Source organism: Chenopodium quinoa, unplaced genomic scaffold (genome assembly GCF_001683475.1).
Source record: "Chenopodium quinoa cultivar QQ74 unplaced genomic scaffold, ASM168347v1, whole genome shotgun sequence".
NCBI lineage: Eukaryota > Viridiplantae > Streptophyta > Magnoliopsida > Caryophyllales > Amaranthaceae > Chenopodium > Chenopodium quinoa.
This window is the reverse complement of record NW_018742577.1, coordinates 961,038-983,647: the sequence shown is the minus strand read 5'-3', so window position 1 is coordinate 983,647 and position 22,610 is coordinate 961,038. Positions and strand designations below refer to the sequence as shown.

Genomic DNA, 22,610 nt, shown 5'->3' with positions numbered 1-22,610 from the left:
TAACAATGATCCATGAACAAATATAATAATCTAAAAACATCATCAACAACAACAAAATTATGAAATATAAATTGAAAAAAATAATTAAAAACTACCTTCTCATTTGGTGAAAAAATCTAAAATTAAATATCAATTGTCAAAAACATCAATCTGCTGATCATCAAGTGAAAATCAACAATCATAGATCGTGACAAAATTCACGATAAGCCATCATTTTCTCTCTAAAAAATTTATTTCTTTCTCTTGAAATTTTATTTTCTCTCTAAAAACTCTCTATTTTTTGAAAACTAATTACGAACAATTATGGATATGGGAAGCTAAATTATGAAAAGAAAATAACAAAAATCCTTCAATTAAGGAGCATAATTTTAGGAAGCTGACTTTTTTTTTTTTTTTTGAATGACAATTTTCATCCAAATGTACCATGAGCATGGTACACCCTGGTGTACAATGTAAATTTCAATTTTTAATTTCCGCATACAAAGTATTAAATATGTATAGTTTGGTCAATGGAATGGATGGTATAGATTTAAAACCAAATATTAATGATCATGATCAAATTATAACGATGACATTACTAGTGTAGCCATTGCAATTTGTCCTACTATTATTAATTAATTAATAATAATCTAGGTATTTGAGTGTAATTCAGTTCGGGTCATTTTAGTTCACAGGGTCTTAATCTTTATATTTTTTGGTTTTATGCCTCATGTTTAAGGAATGTACATGAAACACTATGCATACACCTATACCATCATATTACGAAATATAACCCAATTCAACCCTAAACCAAAAAGAAATTAAATCTATAAATCGAGTACTAAGTTCCAAGTGTGGAACTCTGCGTAATTTAGACGCACCGAATAACTGGATATATAGCTTCGCATATTAATGGAGAATTCATCCATTCAATCAAAATCTATCACTATCCATGGAATATGTATACAAATGCATAAATAGATTAATTTTACACGATATATTTCACTTTCTATGCTCACATGCATGTATAATTGATATTGTATACAAAATCATAACATTACTACGTTAATAATCAAAACGAAAAAATAAATAAATGGCAGGCATGAAGAATTATGGACCACTAGAATATATTCAAAGTGATGATCTAAATGCGTGTATATATATAGATATCCTCTTCATCCATAACAAATCACAGCATACACTTATTAGTTACTACAACAACTTAAATTAATAGTAATTCCCAAGCTTCTTCCATCACCTCGCTTTCAAAATGGCTCAAGCAATCGCCCAGGTTCGTTAGTTTTTCTCTCTCTGATCTATGCGTAAATAATTCTAATCTATTTCTTAAAATGAGCATAAATTATTTGACTATTTATGTATGTTTTTAACAGAAGCACATGACTGAACAATACGGACCTTATGGTTCACAATGCCCTGAAAACTACAGCTTTAAACTTCAAGAAGGTGAAAGTATCAAGGAAGTGATTGTAAGGCATGGGTTCATTGTCGATGCCATTGGGTTCGTCGTAGCTAAGCCATGTGGTGGTACCTACACCAAGATGTTTGGTGGCACTTGTGGAAACGAATCCAAGGTTAGTAGTTAGTACACAATTAATGTAAAATACTTGCAAATTAAACAATTTTCATGTTTTCTAAAGTACGTACTAATTACACAATTATGCTTATTTTACAAACTAGGGTTCTAATATATTTTCCCTTAAATTCCACTTTCTATACATGAATGAATATAGATTGTGCTCAAGTGTGGTGAAAAAATAACTCGAATTAGCGGCACCTATGGTAACTACGTATACCAAGGTGGTCAATGCTTGATTGCCACAATGAAGATCCACACCAACTTATGTCCAAATGGATACGGACCATTCGGACAAGGAAAGGGTATTGAAGGCACCGCAAAGGATTTCTCTTCTCCATGTACACTCGATGGCCCTATTGTCGGAGTTTTTGGAAGGCACCACAACTATCTCGAGTCTGTTGGAATTTTCGTCGAGAAGAAGGTGAGACATGATTATATATTTGTAAACTCTTAAGAACACCAAGATTTTTATTTATTTATTTTTTTTTATTAAGATTTTGCTACAAAAATTTTGTACGCACCCTAATAATGCTTGAATTGGTTTCCATGGCAAATTGATCATACAGGACTGCCCATGCGCTTGAAGTGTTTGGCTACCGCGATGGCCTCATCTTTCGCGATTATGCTGTGGGATTTTCTTTGTTTCCAATAAGCCACATATCATGTTTATTACTAATCAAAGTGGCCTCTCAAGTGTGATGATTTGTACCCATTAATCAACTTGACTGATTATGTTGTATCAGTCTTTTTAATATATAATATTAACAAGCGTTGATATATCAATACTTGGAGTATCTCTTAACCCTTTAGTGCATACTTATCCAAAATTTTTATAAATATTTATATATAACTTAGACCACTCACAGCAGTGGGCAAAAAAACAATCTGCTCACTCTCTCTCTACCCACTTTTTCTCTCAACAAATATCATTTTGACCATGAGCAAAGTTTTTTCACAATAACTATCACACCAATGAGCAAAAAAATTGCTTGCCCACCAATCTCTCTCTTACTTTTTCAATACCCCACTATTATTTTCTCTCTCCTATACACCAATAACTAATTTATTATTTTGTTTTTAAATTTAACCATACTACTCCAAATAAAATAAAAGTAGACTAAATATTATGAATATTTTTTTAATTTAAGCCGTACATACGAAAAGTAGACTAAAATACGAAATTTAAGCCGTACATACGAAATTTAGAATATTTACAAAAATAAAAGTAGACTAAATATTATGAATATAGAGGATTTTTGTGTTTTTGGAAATTATTCCAAAAAATATGAAAATGGATGTCTATTTGTAGAGAAAAATATTTTATGACCGTTGGTGATTTTTTTTTTTTTTCAATTTTATAAAGCACGAAAAGAATTTACATAAAATAGCCGTTGCAAAATGGCTACAAAAATCTGATTGGTTCTTATACCTGACTGGGACGCGTGGCAGCATTAGATTTGCTCAATTTTTTTTTTTCTGAGTTTGCTCGGACAAGTGTCAGCATATAAATGGTCCTTTTTTATTTTTTTTCTGATTTTGCTTGGACATGTGGCGGCTTTTGGTTGTTCTTCTGGATGGGTCCCACGTGCACTATTCATCAGCAAATTTGCCCAAGTCTTGGGCATTTTAAGAAATGCTCATGGGCATATTTTTGCATTTCTTCATTTGATCACCATTGTAATGCATGAGCATATTTTTGGCCCACCCAAAATGCCCATGAGCATATTTTTTTATCACCATTGGGAGTGCTCTTAGTAATGACCTTATAAAATATGAAGATAAGAATATAATGGCCTAGACCATATATGCAAACATACTTTTAACAATTCAATTGCCTATGTTGTACAGTGTTTTTAATGTTTTTAAAACTATTGAGGAACAATAGGTCATAGATTCAAATCCCCTCATTCTCATTTGTATTTTATTTTTCTCTTGTGGATCATCCGCACCCAAAAAACTTGGTTGTTAAAAACTAAACCAACTTAGTAGAAAAAGTTTATCCGCCTGAAAATGACTCATATCAACATATACTTGAATGATGGATTGTGACCCACTACCCAAACCAAATTGTACTCAATACTAATCAAAAGCTAGCACATTTGACCCAATATCAGACTAGAACCCGAAACCAATTATAATGTGTTACTAATTCGATGTGTGGTGACCCTTAAGTTCTTAACCAAATTTTATCCAATACATATCCTATTGGTAACTCACTTTTACTTGTCTACTTGAACATCAGAAAATATATAGTCATAAACAAAATTGCTAAAGGTAAAAATTAAATAGTATAGAGGATTTTAAGTCAAAATTATAAAGAATATTAAAAATAAATAAATAGATCTAGTCCAAAACCCGTTGGATCGAATTGGACCAAAAACTTAAATTTTAAATTTTGCAACCTACTAGTCAGACCGGTCCAAATCGGTTTTTTAATACCCTTAAAATAACAACAAAAAATTGTAGGGTTGGGAATCTTGGGATTATGTGAGGGAAGGGAAATAAATTACAATATGTTTGTGGGGACTAATGTAGGAAATATATACCTTACATACATGTAGTGAAATGTTTCCAAATAAATAAGTTTAGCTCAAAAAAAAAAAAAATGGAAAATTGGAAATAGTCTCTTAAATAATACTCTCTCTGTATTTGATTGAGTAAAACATTTCTCTTTTGCACATATGTCAATGCAAAACTTTGACTGATAGCAACTCCAATGGTTGTAGTTAGGGACTTGCATGCAATTTTCAAAAGTCTCTAACTACTACCTTGACCATTGGAGCTAAAAAATACAATTAGCTTGGCCAAACAAATTAGCTTGCCAAACTAATTTGCTTGAGAAAAAGTTTCCGAAATTTTTGGCCTGGAGATTAATATATTAAAATAATTAAATTTATAAAGCTAATTGAGAAAATCAAACTTAATTATTAATTAGTAAGCTAGTAGCCAACCATTGGGGCACAAATATAGCTACAAACAGAATTAGCTTGAAATCATATGTGGCATGGCAAACTAATTAACAATTAGCTTACCATTAGAGATGCTCTAATATATCTAAGTATCAATAAGTAAAAACTATAACAATATAATATTAATAAACTATTCATTAAGATTCCAACGTACCCACCAAAATTATGAACTCGGATATGAACTTATAAAATATAAACAAGTTTAGATAATTTCAAATAAAATAAGTTTAGAAAAAAAATTATTGTATTTTAACTTATCTAAACTAAACCTATTTAATCCGAATTTATATGAACTTATTGTATTTTATCTAAACATGTCATCTCGAATATGAACTTATCTGAAATTGTTATCCCTAAAATGAGTGGAATCAATGTGAATAGATTAGAATAGGGTTTGAACTTATCTTCTAAAAATCTAAACTAAACCTATCTTATTGGAATTAATATGAACTTATTATGTAGATCTTATCTAAACTTATTAGAACTTATTACCTCGAATTTAAACTTATCTGAAATTATTTCTCTTACAATAAATGAAGTAATTGATAATGATTAAACGTGAATGTCATTACATGAACTGTTAACAAACTGACCCAAAAAATGTATCCGAACCTGATTTTGACCCGACCTGAAATCAACCCGATACCCAGATTAACCCAATATTTGAGACCCGAACCTAAACATGACCTGACTTGGAAATGATCCGACCTGATTATAACCTGTAATTTTTTGACTTGAACCAAACCCGACTTGAACCTGAACATGACCCGACTTGTAAATGACCCGACCTGATTGTAACCCGCAAATTATTGACTTGAACCGAACCCGACTTGAACCCGAGAATGACCCGACTTGGAAATGACCCGACCTGATTATAACCCGCAAATTATTGACTTGAACCGAACCCGACTCAAACCCGAGAATAACCTGACCTGATTATAACCCGCAAATTATTGATTTGAACCGAACCCAACTCGAACTCGAGAATGACCCTAACCCGTTTAAACCCGTGAAAACCCGAATTAAACCCGACCTATTATTCACCCGACCCGAATGTAACCCGACCTGTTATTAACCCGACCTAAACCCGACCCAAACCCGATTAGATGTATGACCCGACATTACCCGACTCAAGCATGACCCAACCCGACCCCGACCCATATAGGTTACGACATTAACCAGAAATTACCCGACCCGAGTTGACCCGACCCACACTTACCCGACCCGTTTACCCGAAATGACAGCTCTACATACATGTAGTGAAATGTTTCCAAATAAATAAGTGTAGCTCAAAAAAAAAAAATGGAAAATTGGAAATAGTCTCTTAAATAGTACTCTCTCTGTATTTGAATGAGTAAAACATTTTTCTTTTGCACATATGTCAATGCAAAACTTTGGGTAGCAACTCCAATGGTTGTAGTTAGGGACTTGCTTGCAATTTTCAAAAGTCTCTACCTACTACCTTACCATTGGAGCTAAAAAATACAATTAGCTTGGCCAAACAAATTAGCTTGCCAAGCTAATTTGCTTGAGAAAAAGTTTCCGAAATTTTTGAAGATTAATATATTAAAATAATTAAATTTATAAAGCTAATTGAGAAAGTCAAACTTATTAATTAGTAAGCTAGTAGCCAACCATTGGGGCACAAATATAGCTACAAACAGAATTAGCTTGAAATCATATGTGGCATGGCAAGCTAATTTAACAATTAGCTTATCATTGGAGATGCTCTAATATATCTAAGTATCAATAAGTAAAAACTATAACAATAGAATATTAATAAAATATTCATTAAGCTTCCAACAAGTACCCACAAAAGTATATTTATTTTTATATATAAATATTAATCAAAATGAATTAAATGAATAGTGTGAGAAGTCAAAACATTTCAATTATTAAATACGGAGGAAGTACTCCCTCTACTAGCAAAATAATCTTTATATTCAAATCATGCCAAATCAAATCATATAATTTCTTTTTTTTTTTTTTTGACAGGCAAATCATATAATTTCATTTACTAACCAAGTTTAATTCTGATAATCACGTGTTAAAGTATTAATTATTTACCCGTCCAAAAGTATCAATTATTTAAATACTCTCCTATCAAACACGTCGGTTACCTTTCTCTCCACGCATAATCCTTGCTCGCCAAGCAAATAAAAAAACCCACAAAAAAAAAAAAAAAAAAAAAAAAAAAAAAGCCTCTTTAAAAGTCAAACTCTCTCCTTTTATAAATAACACCAAAACTCGCACCCCAAAAAATACACTCATTGCGCTTTAAACGTTCACATCTTTTAATCCCTTCATTTTTTATTTTTTTTTCATCCCATTTCTCTCTCAAAAAACCCAAAAAACTAACCCTAGAGAAATTCTCTGAAAATCATTTTTTTTTTTTTTTGTAATCCCATTTCTCCCCTAAAAAACCCAAAAAATTAACCCTAGAGAAATTGTTTGAAAATCAAAATGAGAAGAGAAGGGCGTCCACATGGAATGGTCCGTACATACCATATATTACCTTCACCATTGAACCCGAGACCCACCTCTCGAATCGTAAACCCGGTTAATACACCCCCTACTGCTGGCCTTTTCACCAAGGTCAATAACAAACCCACCAACCACTCTAAATTCACTGGAAAATGTGAAAAATCGCGGTGTGCCGGGTGCCATCTACACCCATCTTGGAAGTCTAAGGTTAAGTCTAAGGGTGCTTTAAAACTTAAAAACGCTGATGCTGAACTGGATTACCGCCATGTTACTTTTCGCGTTATGGGTTCCAATAAATTACGTGATAATGGGTATTCTGCTTCGGGTATTCTTGATGAGTTGAATATTCATTATCATCATAATCATGATCTTCGTTATGATGATCATGGTAATTATTATGATGATGATGGCGACGATGATGGTGATGATGATGAGAAGGTAGGGATAAGACAGGTTTTAATTGAAACAACGTCGACTCATAGTGATGTTAATGATGATGTTCATGTTCATGATGTTGTTAAGAATGATGATGATGATGATGTTATGGTGGATAAAGATGATGATGATGTTATTATACATGCGGGTGTAACGGATGATGGGGATGATGGGTATATGGGATTTTATGATGTTGCATATGTGCTTAATCATGTGGATGAAGATGAAGGTTGGTCTATTGTTGGAGATGATAAGATTTGATTATGTTGATTATTTTTTAATTAACTTATTGTAATTACTCATTCTCCTATATTCCCTTTTTTGAAGGGAAAAAAAAAAAAGATATGTCTATATTCCCCGAAATTATCATTTAGTTTGTTTTATATTCTATAATAAATAATAATATTCAAGATGAATAATTTATATTTTGTGAATTTTGTAGAATTGATTTGGTTGCTTTCATTGATTTGGTGGTTATAATTAAGGTCAATACGTGAGGAATTGGTAATGTTATATCTAAAATAACAGTTGTGCAGAATTGGCTATGGAATTTAAGATAGAGACAGCTGGGTGATTTGTTGTGTTACGTTACAATCTTTTAATACGAAGTATATTGATTTTGAAATGGCCACTATTACTTAGTTTACAATGTCTTTACCAATTACCATGTTCTTAGACAAGCACAATTACCACACTAGCCCGCAGTGTACTAAGAAACGAAGTTTTCTTTGCTTATTTCAGCTCTAAAGAATGGTTATTGCCTTGCTTCTTAAGAATGGGATTCACTTCCAACTGTGACAGATCCAGTGAGAGTCAGAGTCTAAGAGTCTTGACTGTACTCGTAATATTTATGTGTACATATATATATCGAGTATACTCAAATATAGTTGGAGTAGGGTGATGAAACAGCACCCAGTTCTGAAATCATGTAGACAATAAGACTGTAAAAAACGACTATGGCCACTGGCCAGCCAGTACAGCAGAAGAAATAGAATATGGATGTACAGTACAGTAACAAAATATCAGCACATGCATTAGAAAAAAGATACCATAGTTGCAAAGTAATATAACCTTGATCACAGTATAAATTGAAATACAAGTGCAACACAGGCTGCTAGCCTACTTCAGTTGCCAGTATTATTTTACATAATCTGATAGCTTCCACCGGTCCACTCGTCACTTGGCTTATTCAAATTTGAAAATGGTCCCTTCCTCGGTTTGAGAAGAAAATAGCAATCCCTCAGATTAGAAGTGGAAGCCATTATTGCAAGACGTGCAAACACACACACACACACATAATTATACATTATTAAAGCCTAAAGGCCATTACAACACGAAGAAGACATTAGAGGATTACCAGGGCCAAACAGATTATTTGGTTCATTGATCGAGTGCAGGAACCATATTTTTTTGGTCAATCAGTCGTCAGAAATCCGACCTTTCCATGCTACTGTCACTCGAACAAGTCCAAATTTTCCCTTGATGTCTTTCACAGTTTTACCATCCAACTGAGGAGGAAATTCAGCTGTCCCCTTGGCAATTTCTTTATTAGAACTAACAAAAATGTTAGCTTCAGTTATAAGGGATCCCGTAGTAGGCACACTGATCACAGCTCTCGACAATGGAATGGGTTTACCAGGGTACACCTTCACAAACTCTTTGCTTGGCTTGTTAAACAGAGTACTTTGGTATTTAGCTTGCTCATCACCAGTGGAAAACTTATAGTTGCTATAACGAGCAACCATGCTTCCATACACTTCAGCTGGGTTTTTACCATCCCCATTGATGAGCACAACTTCCACATTAGCCTGCACTGCATCACGAAACGGAGTGTAGTACACTGTTGCAGACCCACTTCTGCCATTCACAACATTAGATAGACGCTTGTCATAGTAATCATCGTTGCTGAGTTGACAAATATCCCATGAGAAGATGTCATTGCTTACTTCAACATCTGAAGTAGGGTTATTACCCCGCTTCTTGAGATCAAGACTCACTTTAAAGTATTGACTAACCGATGTGCTGCGATAGGGCCCAGTGAGAGTCAGAGCCTCGTTCATTTTAATGGACTCGTAATCAGTCCTCTGTCGGTTGTAGAGATGGAGGGTACCTAAGCCATCATCGACTTGAATTGTTCCATAGATTTCACCAGCAACGTTGTTGATATGAACAGAGAACACCTGGAGAAGAGGTAACCCTTTGCCCTGAATGGAGGTACCTGCATTAGCTGCGGCAGGAAGTCCAATGAGTTGCAATTTAAGAGTTGGATAGTTTCCTTTCAAGACAGCGATACACTTGGCTGCATCTGCTGAAGTGACTATTCCCAACTCCTTTGTCCTCGTAAGGATATTAGGCTGATTAGTCTCTTTATCTCGAGGTAGGCGGAAGTAAATGGCGAATTGGTCCTCACGTAGTAACATGTCTGAAAGATCACCCCAATTCTTAATCAGAGGCTCCATCCAAGTCTCATCGAATTTAATATCTTTTAGTCCCTGCATCACTGGGGCGAAAGTATCAGACAGCTTCTGAAATCGAACTGTCTCCGATATCATAACAGCTAAAGCACGCAATGAGGACTTCCTGGTTTTGCTGTCTGTGGTTAAAGCAAGGTCAATGATGGTTTGTTTGAGTGTGCTGTAGCCGACCTTCTCAAGATTCTCTAGCTTACCAAGGTTATCATAGTTCTCACCAAAGCCAAGAGATACAGAATCAGGAATTAACTTTAATTTGGCATTGTCCCACTTGAACTCAAGCCAGTTGGTAGCTCCATCCATCCGATAGCCAATAATGTATAGGTCATGCCGTCTTATTTTCACAGTCAGAACTCGTTCTATTTGTTTAGCATCTTTTGCTCGTAATTCAATGTCCATATATTGTGCTTCTTTCATAGTTGGAGGTGGATGCGGAAGGACAGGACGACCATGGGAAAACCTATTTGGATCCTTTGCCCAGTTTCGTACTTGTTGGATGAATGTCATGTAATTGTCAGTTGATATGTTGAATTGGATCATCCTTGTCAAGCCCCTGTAAGAAGGAAGTTTATGGAGATTTTACAATAACAGAAGTTTTTACCCATAAATACACCATAATAGTAAGAGCTTTTCACAAAAGTTAATATGAAAGAAAAACAGTATCTTTTGATCTCACATAGTCACATTTGGTTCAGATAAATATAAGTAAAGGAGAAGTAAATTTAAGAACAATTGAAAACACATTTTTACATTGTTCTACCAAATCAGTAATTTCAGTTCCAAACAATAAAAGTAAAGATACAAAGTTATCATAATTTTCCTTCATCTTCTTCCCTATCACCTTATTGAAGAGGTTTATAAAAAGGATAAAAGAATACTCCCACATAAAGCCGGCCATCTAGTTATTAAATTGGTTGTGTGTGTAAATCACAAGCATGCATAAGCTTTTTCAACAGCTTAACGGCATTACCGGATGTTACATTTAGCAGCAATGTGAACTGAACAGATGGTCATCCAACCTGTTTTTCTCATCTTCTCATGAAATATTTAGGCAGGTGTTACAAGGCGGCTCAATACTCAAAAGCCTAAGAGCAATGCCAACAGTGATCATTTTTTTCCTCATGAGGAAAATCATGAGAAAATTTGATCATTATGGACATCACAACAATGAAGAAATTGGTTTTTCTTCATGAGGAAAACTGATTTTCCTCACCCCATGAGGAAAATTAAAAATGAACAGTAACAAGTGGGGCCCAGCACCATTTGCTACTTATTTAATTTTTTTTACTTGCTTGCTATTCTTTTATTATATAATACTTCTTTCGTTTCTTTTTAGTTGACACGTTTCTTTATTCACGTTTGTAATGCACAACTTCAACCATTAATATATTTAATCACCAATAAACAAAAAATATAGAAAGTTGATATTTTGAAAATTTATATCGTGACAAATTTAACAAGATCCTACATGACTATATTTTTCATTACGTATAAAGCAAAAACATGGTCAAAGGGGAGTGAGTGAATAGTGTTAAAGTCAAAATAGTGTTTAAGTGTGAATATGGTGATTTGTAGGAGAGAGAAAATGTTTGTGGGGTATGGAAAGAAAGAGAGAGTGGTGAGGATTTTTTTTTTTTATCACTGGTGGGATAAAATTTCCTCACCAAATTTCCTCATGAGAAAAATGAGAATTTTAGAGAGAGAAAGTGAGTAGAGAGAGAAAGAGGAAACCATTTTTTCCTCATTGTTGAGAGTGCTCTAAGTATTTCGGGAATGAGTAGCCATCTATATGACAAGGTGAGTGAATTTTACTCTTTAACTGGATAGGAATGCAAAATCAAGCCTAAACCCAGATGTCCAAACATGATTTCACGCGTTACTCAAACTTCATGTACTGGCAGCACCCTTGTGGAGCTCAACAGTCTGACATGGGCTTGGACAGCTTGGCATCTTATATGAAATGGTCCAGTTCGAGACATGGACACTTCTGTCAACACTAGTAGGCTTTCATCACACCTCACACCTAACCAAGGCTTAAAGCGTACTTTTACAAACCTGGCTCAATTGTCAGGCATAAAATCTACACAGCTACCTTACAAAAAGTTAAATCTTAAAGTTTCTGCCACCATTTTCTGATGTTTACAGAAGGGCTCAGTGCCACATGAATGACAGGCGCTGAGGCCCTTGTGATAACTGATAGGTGTTGAGAAAGAGTAAATAGTGAGGGTAATTTGTAAAAATAAATGAGAAGGGTTTTTAAAGCAATTTCAGTTTGACATTTAGAGAATCAAAGAAGAATCCAAAAATTGTTAGAGCAGATCACCATTTCTAGCTATGTTCACGATTTTGGAGGGAAAGAAATTCAATCATTAATAATTATAGGATGAAGATAAAACCAACATGCACTTCCTAGGCAAAAATTATGTGTTCTACTAGATTCTTAAAAAGGTTTGGTTGCTATGAAGTATAAACTGCTAGCAAATTTAACTGTGCCTAGGCTCCAGGAATCCAGGTGATCTGGTTTTAGGAAGGTGGTGTCAGGATTGGGAGAGTTTGAGATCTAATTGAGTTTTTTGCATCTCTCATTTTTAGATTCAAAGATTTACTGACCAGAGAAGCAAACCTGTTAGATTGGGTTGATGACCGAAACCCAATCCACAAGAAAACCCAACCATTTGGATGGGTAAACACTAATGACCCAGCTATGAAATTGAGGTGATAAGAATTGAACCCCCAATTCCCAAACCTCATGGTTGAGATTTGTGAGGTGGGAGCTCAACCATTCAGCTCCCACTCAATTTTTCTTTGAAATTTTAACAATAATTTAAATAATTACATAGTATATTCTTATAATCTTAGTAGAAGAATTTGAACTGATTCAGGGGAAAAAGTTGAAAAATAATGCTTCTGGGACAAATGACATATGTATAGGATAGCAAACAAGAAACAATAAACTAAACCATCACAACATCATACACAAACCAAGGTAAGGATCAGCCAATCACCCCAGAGCCCAACTACTTTGGCTTTGCAGCTACACCTTGCTAACACCCCATTAACTCATACACTCATGACAACCAACAATAACTTTGAAACTAGTGGCCACAATGGGCATGGTAATGGAGATCAGTGGTAGCCAAATAGTAATGTTTGTTCTTCATCACTCTAAAATTATATATTCATTGCAATGAAGATAAATAAATAGAAGGGATTACATACCTTAAGTAGAATTGTAGCTTCAAGAGTTGGTTTTCCTCTGGTCTCTAGCTCAGGTCTTTCCACACATGCAGTAGATAAACCCACTGCCCTCTTTTTATAGGCCAAGTATTTCCACACGCGCAGAAATAAACCCAAGTATGGATATTATATTCTCACCCCCCACCCTCCTTTCTGATTCATATAACAGTACAAGATCATAAACTAGTATAATCATATTATTCCCTTTGTCCCACAATACATTAAATGTTAAAAATTGCAAGTCACAGATTTAAAAAGTACAAAAAAAATGTAGGACATGAGAGCAAATTATTGCATTTTTATTCATAAACAAGTAAACACTTAAAATTATACCTACAAGTTTTATGCAAGAATATAATTTGCAATCTTAAATTTCTAGTACTTCCTCCGTTTTTTATTATATGCATCACTTTTGAAATTGAGGACTCCTAGGCAATTTTTGGAGTAGAGAGAGATAGAGAGAAAAAATAAAGAGGATCCATATAATATGAGAGAGATGGAGAATTTACTGACTAATAGGGAAAGTGATGCATCTAACTAAAAACTTCCATATATAGAAAGTGATGCATCTAATAAAATGCGGAGGAAGTATATTATTTGATAACAAAATGAAAAATAGTAGCATTAAGAAAATAAGAAGAAAAAAAATCAGATGTATCATTATTATGATAGGCATAATAATGCAGATTTGTAAGCTGCTATTGATCACCTTCTATGTTCTACATGATTAGTTTCTTGTTACTCAGTACAGGTTCTAAATAGAGATTAATCTTTTCTCAAAAAAAAAAAAAGATTAACCTCATCTAATCATTAGTGTTTGCCCTTGATATTCAAATTTGAATTATATACATATATAAAATCGAGGATATGATATGAGAACACTCAATATTTTACATAAATTTAATCGATCTGAACGTACGATATAATTAACAAAGAAGTCTTCATTCAATAAGTCTATGAAATATACATTGAAAATACTGCTTAGTAAACTAATAAGCTAACTTTTTTATTCAGAGATGCATGATAATGTCCAGGTTACCGATTAAGTTGAATATGCCGCCTTGAATATAATTTAAACATCCTCAACCATTATTGATATATTTATTTTAATTAAGGCATTATATTTAATAATATAATGGTCATTTTTAATCACTACTTGATTGTACATGATCCATCACGATTTTATTAACCAACTTGTCTTGGTCAACTCAACTACAAGAATACAGTTCAAGGACTGAAATGATAAATATATATGTATATTTTAAGATGCATATTGAATTGGTTACCATGAAAATTCAAGTGGAGCGAAATGATAAATATATTGGAAGTATTAATATATCAAGAAAAGACAAAATAGTTTGGAAGAACGCTAGGACCGTTGGAGTAACAATGTTTACATTATGATTGAAAACCTTCTTATAAAAGCGCTTTTTTGTTAACAACCTCCGTATAATATTTTCTTACGAAGTCATACCTTAATCAAAATTACTTTTGTGAATTCGTACCTTATGCTGGAAAATAGAGTTTGACCCTGTTTCCCAGCGTTGACTTATAAAAGAACTTTTATTTTTAGTTTACGTAAATAAGAACATCATCGATATAGAAAAATTGAATTTGATAAATTAAAGTTTTGATATTTTTGATGCAAATAAGAAGAAAAGCAACTATTAGAAATCAATCAACTAACCCACAATTTTCATATTTACTTAAACTCAATAACATAATTTTATTAATGAAAATAATCCTATCAATAAGCATGCAAATTCATGCGCAATAATAGGCTTAACAAATGTAAAAGATACAAATTAATCTTAAAAAAGTGGAAATCTTAATATATCTTATTAAAAGATATAAATCAGATTTTCCTTTAACTAATATATTTCACGCAAGGAAGTAATTATAAAACGTAACACTAATTCTATTAATAATGTGTAATTTTCGGATTGAGGACACTCAATCTCACAATTAATAGAGGACTCAAATAAAATTTGAAAGGTAAATATCAAAACAACAGATGACTCTTCTCATGTATTCCGCATTGGGCACACGTAAGTAACTGAAAAACGTGTAGTTTTCATTTTCTGATCGAGCAAAAGCATCAGCAGCATCATTCTTTAATTACATTTACGTCCATATGGCCCATACGTGGTATCCTTCGTGAATTGAAAAATATAGATAAATAGAATGATTTAAGAAATTAAAGTAATACTAAATATTAGAATATAAATAATTAAACATCACAAATTCTTATATATGGTTAGTGGTTAGTCATATGGTGTGACCGTTTAACAGGTAAAATAATAAATCGAATATTAAGGGTTGTGGTGATAAGCAAATTGGATTACATTGAAACTGTGATACATGTGGGTTATTTAATAGAAAAATAGAATTACTTTAAAAAAATAAGTGAATTTTTTTTTTTTTCATTATTCAAAATAAAAGAATATGGGTTACTCGAAATGAACATATGAAGTTGCTTACTTCTTTAATGACTTGATAGTTTATATTACTCGTATAATGAATTTATGTTACTTTTATTAACAAAATAGAGTTACTCTTATTAATCTAAAATTGAAGTTAGTCATGCAAATAAATAAATATTATTCTTTTAAACTAATGTGTCACTTTTAAAATTGAGGACTCCTAGGCAATTTTTGGAGTAGAGAGAGATAGAGAAAAAAAATAAAGAAGGCCCATATAATATGAGAGAGATGGAGAATTTACTGACTAATAGGGAAAGTGATGCATCTAACTAAAAACTTCCATATATAGAAAGTGATGCATCTAATAAAATGCGGAGGAAGTATATTATTTGATAACAAAATGAAAAATAGTAGCATTAAGAAAATAAGAAGAAAAAAAATCAGATGTATCATTATTATGATAGGCATAATAATGCAGATCTGTAAGCTGCTATTGATCACCTTCTATGTTCTACATGATTAGTTTCTTGTTACTCAGTACATGTTCTAAATAGAGATTAACCTTTTCTCAAAAAAAAAAAAAGATTAACCTCATCTAATCATTAGTGTTTGCCCTTGATATTCAAATTTGAATTATATACATGCTATTTTTGCATCCCTAAACAAGAGTAATTATCAAAGCTTTCTTTTGGTCCAAATTACTTACTGCTCTGCAAGTCCAATTCCACAGTAGAATACTTTTCCTATTTTACTGTAACTGTCGATAATGCAAGATGCAACTACAGTGTTTCAAAATAAATGCGGTAAATTCGTAATAAACTTCACACTTTGTTGTCACACAAACACACAGTGTTTCAAAATAAATGCAGTTAGTAAATACGTAATAAACTTCACACTTTGTTGTCACACACGCGCACACACATACACGCACGCACACACACAGACACACACAAGTAAATGCTTCGGAAAAAAAAGACATAAGTAAAACTCCAAAGTAGATAAAACTATTTAATTTAATTCCCCAAGTTGAGTTGATTGTATATTGAACCTCATGTGATGAGAAATAGAAGAGAGAGAAACAAAAGGTAAACATGTGGGTTTTGGCAAAGGGTAAAGTTTTAACTTTTTGGGCATGCTTGGATTGAGAGTGATGTATTAGTAGAGTAATAAAAGTCAAACCATATAAAATGAAACAGAATTTAAGGAAGGATGAGATAGTGATGATGTGATTGTAAGAGAATTTATGTAGTAATGATGTGGTGAAAGGTGAAGAAAAGAGAATTATAACCCCTCATTGTGGGAGTAATAGTTATACTAGGGGGAGGGTGGAGAACTATTACCATCATTACGAGGATAATGATTCCCCATCTATCTCTTTTATTCATGACACAACTACCGTATTTCATTTGTAAACATCTTATTCCTACAATACCACCTCTAATCACTTATGTTTTTTTTAGTTGGACTTTTATTATCCCCTTAATTTATGATCCCCAAAATAGAATTGTTGCAATTATTGTGAAACTTCCCAAAATAGCATTGTTGTTAATTGTTACTCCTATATTAATTAAGAACAAAGGAAGTATAATTTTATTTTTATTTTTAAATGATTTAAGATTAGTCTAAACATATCAAACTTTTGTAATTGATCATTAAAGATATCAATGTTCAAAGTTTTGCATTAGAAAACGTAAAAGTCAAACTTTTAATACACAGCTTGCAAATTACGCAGAATCTCAACATTTTGAGGTTGGCAGTACAATACACAAGAATCCACCTTTTTATCTTCTTTCTGTTTTCCTTTTTATTCTTATCAAAAATAAATAAATAAAAAAAAAAAAATTAAATAATTAGAATGCTCTCCTATCCAGAATCAATTCTCGTAGTGCATATCAATTCATGAAATTTGCCTTTGCATTCTAAAAAATAATTTTAGCATAAGTTATAAAAATTTGTGTCATTCTAAAGAGTCATTCTAGCATAAGCTCTCTTTCAGTTTAGGGGAGGATTTAAACTTCTAGACAAAAGTAACTACTGCTTAGGTTAGCAGCAGAGCTGCAGGCCTGCAGCACATTATAGACCAAATTTCACGGGACTTGACTACTCATCAGAAAATAGAAACCTGGCTTACATGAGTTGGCTAGAAATTACACTATGTACAAGTTCATAACTTCATATAAATAATATGTACTACGAAATATTCTCAGTATGTTCAATAAAAGTGCATAATACAGAAAGAAGTAAACAAAACTTATCTGAATGAAAGATGGCTCCACATAACCAAGTCATCATACAAGGGGAACACTTTAAGTCCGACGCAAACTATTAGACCGGTTGGTTGCTATCCAGGATTAACACAGCTTTCACCAAGTCGAGTCTATTCAAAGCCAGTTTGAGTGGAGTGATAGAAACAATGCAAAGTTCTGAAATCCTGTAGACAATAAAATCACAATAAACTACAGATGGCTTCAAGAGCCTGTAAGTCAATATCTTGAACCAAAACAGCAGAAACAAATGTATATGGAATACAGTATCGAAATTTCAGCATAAACAGCATGATGCCTCAGTTGCACAGAAATATATCCATGGTTTATAGTTTAAACTAAAACATTAAAGCAACACAAACTGAAACTGAAGATCAATAACTGATGTACTATATCACAGTAATCAGACAAAGGCCTTGGTTTGCAGTTTGTTAATTTTTGGCAGTTGGCTTGCTTGACCAGCTGTTAGTAGGCTAGTAGCTATATATTCTTTCAGTCAGCCGGTAGTTTTAGCTATAATTGTGTTTGATGAAGCCAGCTATTAGATGTTAGCCGATTACAACTTTAAAAATTATACACAAAAGAATTTACTTATTTACAGCTCATCCAATCAGTTTAAAAAGCTAGCTCTAAAGCAACTGGGGAAACATAAAAATTACTAAACATCATTTTAGGCTGCTTGCTCACATGAAGTCATGAAGAAACAAAAGAATCAAAGCCAGCCACCAAACAATGCCAAACTAGATGTTTCATAAATTAGGTTGAAAGTTGAAACACCGTAAAACTGTTACCCTGCCTCCCCCTTTGGAAAAAACATGCACCCACACAAAGATGCATCTACAATTTTTGTGTTAAACAGACGAACAATACATATTAAAAAGAAATAGAAAAAAAAAAGAGGGTGCAGCAGCAACAACTAGAATCCTATTATCCCAACACAGCCCCTGCCACCAGCAGGGCTTAAAAAAGTTGAACTGTATGCAGACTCACCCCTATAGCCCTAACCATTCAAAACGAGTACAGAGTATATTACGTTGAGAAAAAAAAAAAGTTCTCATAGATCCAACTTAGCAATTGTTCTTTCAGTATGCCATGATCAATTAAAATTAAATGGCACGTTGCTGGGTATATCAAAAATCAAAACTACCAATTTCTTTTAGGGGTAAGGAGCATAAGAGATAAATTACCACTCATCATGCATAATGCATTTCAATTCAGCATTACCAATTTCTTCTAAAGCAAGATCATGAACTATAAAAAATCATGAAAAGTTTAAACAACTTCTATACCTACTTGAAAAGGTACAGTTTTGTATAAATAAAATGGGAAAAAAAAAATATATGAAGCCATCATTTTTCTATGTGGTATAGAAAGTTAGAAAATAGAAACCATGAATCTATCTTCAGATCTTATCCGAATACCCCATGATAAGGAAATTAAGCTCCTATTAAACTATTAGTTACATTCAGTTATTAGCAATCAACTGAACATCAGCAAAACAACATAGAAACTTCACAGAAAATACCTGAAGACTTTGAAGGCTACAGAAATCGTGCTCAGAGGGGAATAGAGGACTGAAGTACAATCAATAAAAGCAGAGAATTTTTTAGGCACAATAAGCAATCAAACGATATGACAGCAGAACCAATGCGTACAAACCTGAAGGACTTTGATGGCGGTAAACAGGTTTTAACAGGGGGAAAATTAAGTTTAATCTCCAAGCCCTTAGAATAAAAGAGCATTAATTTTTTATTATAATGCTATTGCAGCATGCCAGTATAAGTAAGGTGTACAGGATATACAAAGGTAATTTTTCAGGTTCTAGGTACATCTTTCAACAAAAAACAGCCTCAAAGAATGGAAAAGCAAGAAAATATATCTAATCCTGGATATACAAAGGTAACTTTCAAGTACTACTGTTTTACGTACATCTTCCAAAAAAAAAAAAAAAAAACAGTATCAAAGAATGGAAATGCAATAAAATAATATCTATTCCCAACAGTTAAACCTGTAAATTCCATGAAGCTGGGAACAGCATTCCTTTGGTGACCTCATCAATACCAAGCTGCTCGCAGAGCATATCCCAAATGATAGCTCGAGTACAAAATAGTATGTTATGCCCCAAGCTATCTGCTCCTCTCAATATGAATCAAATTAAGATTTCCAATCATACCAGCAATCAGTATACCAAGAATCATGTGCACCAATCATGGAATGTCTGTTCAAGAACAGTGTGGCAAGACATTCAGCATGTGACATGATTGGAACCATAGCTAATAGCTTGAAGGCTTGTGTCTGACATATTTGTCAGCCACTTTCTTGGACCACCAAAGTCCCCCATTATATTGTAGGCATATGAAGGCCACCTTATGCTGTTGTTACAAGAACTTGAAACTCCCATACGGATCATCTTCTGTGTCCTCTCAAGTGCTATGAGACTAGAGAAAGTAGAAAAGCTGTTCCCCACAAAAACATCTGCTCTTAAGCATACTTCATAGTCAATTGCTGACTTGATAAGATATGGGTATTTGTCATAAATCTGACTAACACCTAGCTTCTTTTTCTCGAAAGGAAGCAACCCTTCTTGCCAGCCATTCAATATTGTCTTGTCTTCCAACAGACTATCTGCAACAGCTAGGTAAATGACTGTTGGTTTACTCAGCTCCTTAATGTTCCCCACTCGTTCAATAATTTCTTCCTTGCTGCTACAAATTTCATTGATGTTGGATCTTTGCTCTAGCTTCTTACAATGAATCATCCAGTCTTTCTCTATCCTCATATGAACAGCCATATAAGGCATAGGCTGCAACTTGGATCTGACGCCATTAGCACCCTGACCTAGCTCAGGCGCCAATTTTTCACCTATCGCTTCTCCCCCTACAGCTCTAATCTTAGAAACAACTCGATCTGCTTCTTTCGCAAACTCATCAACTAAAGCTAAGCACTCAAACACCTTAGCATAGTCCTTCACAGGCCAATGATCATGCCAGAGAAATGGGTTCTTCCCTACAATGCGTATGACTTCATACTGATCATACGGGTCTCTGCTGAATTCCTTTAATTGATCAAAGTCTCTCACCAATGTCCACTTTCTTCCACTCCCTTTCTGCAGCTCCAGAACTTCAGTCTGATTCAATAGCTCCGAGTACTGGCCCAACCGAACAAACCCATTGCAGAGAGAATTAAACTTCCTAAATTGGAACAACTTATCGAAAGAAATGGGCTGCAACTGATCTATTTCCTTATAGAACAATGAAGCACTCAGACTCGGCATCAGAAGGGTCCGGTTCAGCATTCGAGCAGTGAGGCACGCCCTGGCAAATGCTATCTTTTGATTGTTTAACCCCCAAACAATTTGTGGAACCTCCACATACTTGCCTTGACGAATCCCATAATCCGAATCCTTTTCTAATGGCCGAGCACGAATATCACTCACAACCAGCTTCCCTCTCACATCAACCCCAGAGAAATTGGGGAACAGAACAGCTCTCAACACCAGAGCAGCAACAACCAAAGCAAGACACTTACAAATCAAGGAATTAAAAGGGGAATGAGATAATTTCCAAATCTTGAAATTCCACAAACTCATGAGGTAAGTCAAAAAATCCAAATCACTCTCTCAAAAGCATCAACTAAAGACAAATCCCAGGTCTCAAAAAAACCCTAACATCAAACATTATTAAAACCCCAAAACACATGCATATGATCTCCAAGTTTTTTTCATCTAAACCACAAAAACCCCAGAAAATTCTACAAACAACAATAACAAAAATCAACTTTCCAGCAAATAATAATCAAGAAACCCACTTCAATCTTGCTTCCAATTGACCAATTTAGCAACAATTAACCAATACCCAGATCTCAAAAGACCCCAAATTGAACAAATATAGAAAGATTTAACAAGAAAATTGCCAAAAGTTTGGGGCTTGGAATAGGTAAAGACTGACCTCAAATAGAAAAATATTAATGAAGTGTATTAACCTTGAATTAGAAGTAAGATGGAGTGCAAATATTCTTTTTGAAAAAGCAAACCAAAATTCATATCTCCGGCTTCTCGTGATGTTTCCTGGTCGTGGCCAGAAGAGCATTCACGTGCATTTTTCACTAATTTTAACGACACTTCTCTTTTACTGGCGTTCTGGTTGGGAATGTTGGGATGTTTGAATTATGGGGTCCAGATTTATGGCTTTCTTAGTTGTAAAACTATTTTCTGTTTAGACTGTGATTGTTGTGGCTCATGGGTACAAGACTACAAAGTTAATTTTCCCTATTTCTTTGGATATTTTCACTAGTAGAGAAGGTCATATAGTCTATTGGTGGTTGTCTGGTTGATTATTATATGGCTCACTCGCCTTTAATGAATGTAGTACTTAATTGTGGGTCAATGGATGTTTAGAAAGTGTGATGAGCATTACATTATTTTGCAATTAATTAGAAAGATATATGGTTTATGATTGACATTGCTTCTCATCCTAAAGGATTTTTTGTTGGATTTCATTTCTATCAAGAATTTGATTGGCAAATATGCTAAAGTGGCATTAGTTAATTAGGTGGATAACATAGTTCATTCGTAACAACATTATTTTTCGAGCAAATTATTTTACTCATGATTAAATTATTTTTATCATTGTATAAGGTCATTTCTATCAGACTGGATGTATTCAAAGAAAGTGAATATTGAAAATCTAAACGCTCTCATCTTTACTCCTAATCAACGAGTATTTGTCACAACATACAAGATACTAACGTTA

The 22,610-nt window shown here is 33.7% G+C and overlaps 4 protein-coding genes across 4 annotated transcripts; 2 read left to right on the top strand and 2 right to left on the bottom strand.

The window, feature by feature from the left end:
• The first annotated feature begins 1,143 nt into the window (after positions 1 to 1,143).
• On the top strand, positions 1,144 to 2,359 carry LOC110720870 (protein GOS9-like). The gene is made up of 4 exons (XM_021899948.1): positions 1,144 to 1,270; positions 1,371 to 1,571; positions 1,731 to 1,997; positions 2,143 to 2,359. Exons 1-4 carry the CDS (start codon positions 1,250 to 1,252, stop codon positions 2,158 to 2,160), a joined length of 507 nt encoding a protein of 168 aa, XP_021755640.1. The 5' UTR covers positions 1,144 to 1,249; the 3' UTR covers positions 2,161 to 2,359.
• A 4,031-nt stretch (positions 2,360 to 6,390) lies between these two features.
• LOC110720868 lies at positions 6,391 to 7,898 on the top strand. The gene has a single exon (XM_021899947.1). It carries the CDS (start codon positions 7,009 to 7,011, stop codon positions 7,723 to 7,725), a length of 717 nt encoding a protein of 238 aa, XP_021755639.1. The 5' UTR covers positions 6,391 to 7,008; the 3' UTR covers positions 7,726 to 7,898.
• A 568-nt stretch (positions 7,899 to 8,466) lies between these two features.
• LOC110720867 (60 kDa jasmonate-induced protein-like) lies at positions 8,467 to 13,331 on the bottom strand. The gene is made up of 2 exons (XM_021899946.1): positions 13,155 to 13,331; positions 8,467 to 10,488 (listed from the first exon to the last, which is right to left on the bottom strand). The coding sequence occupies exon 2, from the start codon at positions 10,473 to 10,475 to the stop codon at positions 8,883 to 8,885; it is 1,593 nt and encodes a 530-aa protein (XP_021755638.1). The 5' UTR covers positions 10,476 to 10,488; positions 13,155 to 13,331; the 3' UTR covers positions 8,467 to 8,882.
• Positions 13,332 to 19,784: 6,453 nt separating this feature from the next.
• LOC110720866 lies at positions 19,785 to 22,267 on the bottom strand. The gene has a single exon (XM_021899945.1). It carries the CDS (start codon positions 21,446 to 21,448, stop codon positions 20,105 to 20,107), a length of 1,344 nt encoding a protein of 447 aa, XP_021755637.1. The 5' UTR covers positions 21,449 to 22,267; the 3' UTR covers positions 19,785 to 20,104.
• Between the last annotated feature and the right edge of the window lie 343 nt (positions 22,268 to 22,610).

What these genes read in the sequence shown, in the direction of transcription:
- LOC110720866 (XM_021899945.1), bottom strand. Translation starts at nt 21,448, where the DNA reads ATGAGTTTGTGGAATTTCAAGATTTGGAAATTATCTCATTCCCCTTTT.
- LOC110720870 (XM_021899948.1), top strand. Translation starts at nt 1,250, where the DNA reads ATGGCTCAAGCAATCGCCCAG. An exon ending in TGGCTCAAGCAATCGCCCAG is followed by an intron (nt 1,271 to 1,370) that starts GTTCGTTAGTTT and finishes TGTTTTTAACAG; the next exon opens with AAGCACATGACTGAACAATA. An exon ending in CTTGTGGAAACGAATCCAAG is followed by an intron (nt 1,572 to 1,730) that starts GTTAGTAGTTAG and finishes GAATGAATATAG; the next exon opens with ATTGTGCTCAAGTGTGGTGA.
- LOC110720867 (XM_021899946.1), bottom strand. Translation starts at nt 10,475, where the DNA reads ATGATCCAATTCAACATATCAACTGACAATTACATGACATTCATCCAA.
- LOC110720868 (XM_021899947.1), top strand. Translation starts at nt 7,009, where the DNA reads ATGAGAAGAGAAGGGCGTCCACATGGAATGGTCCGTACATACCATATA.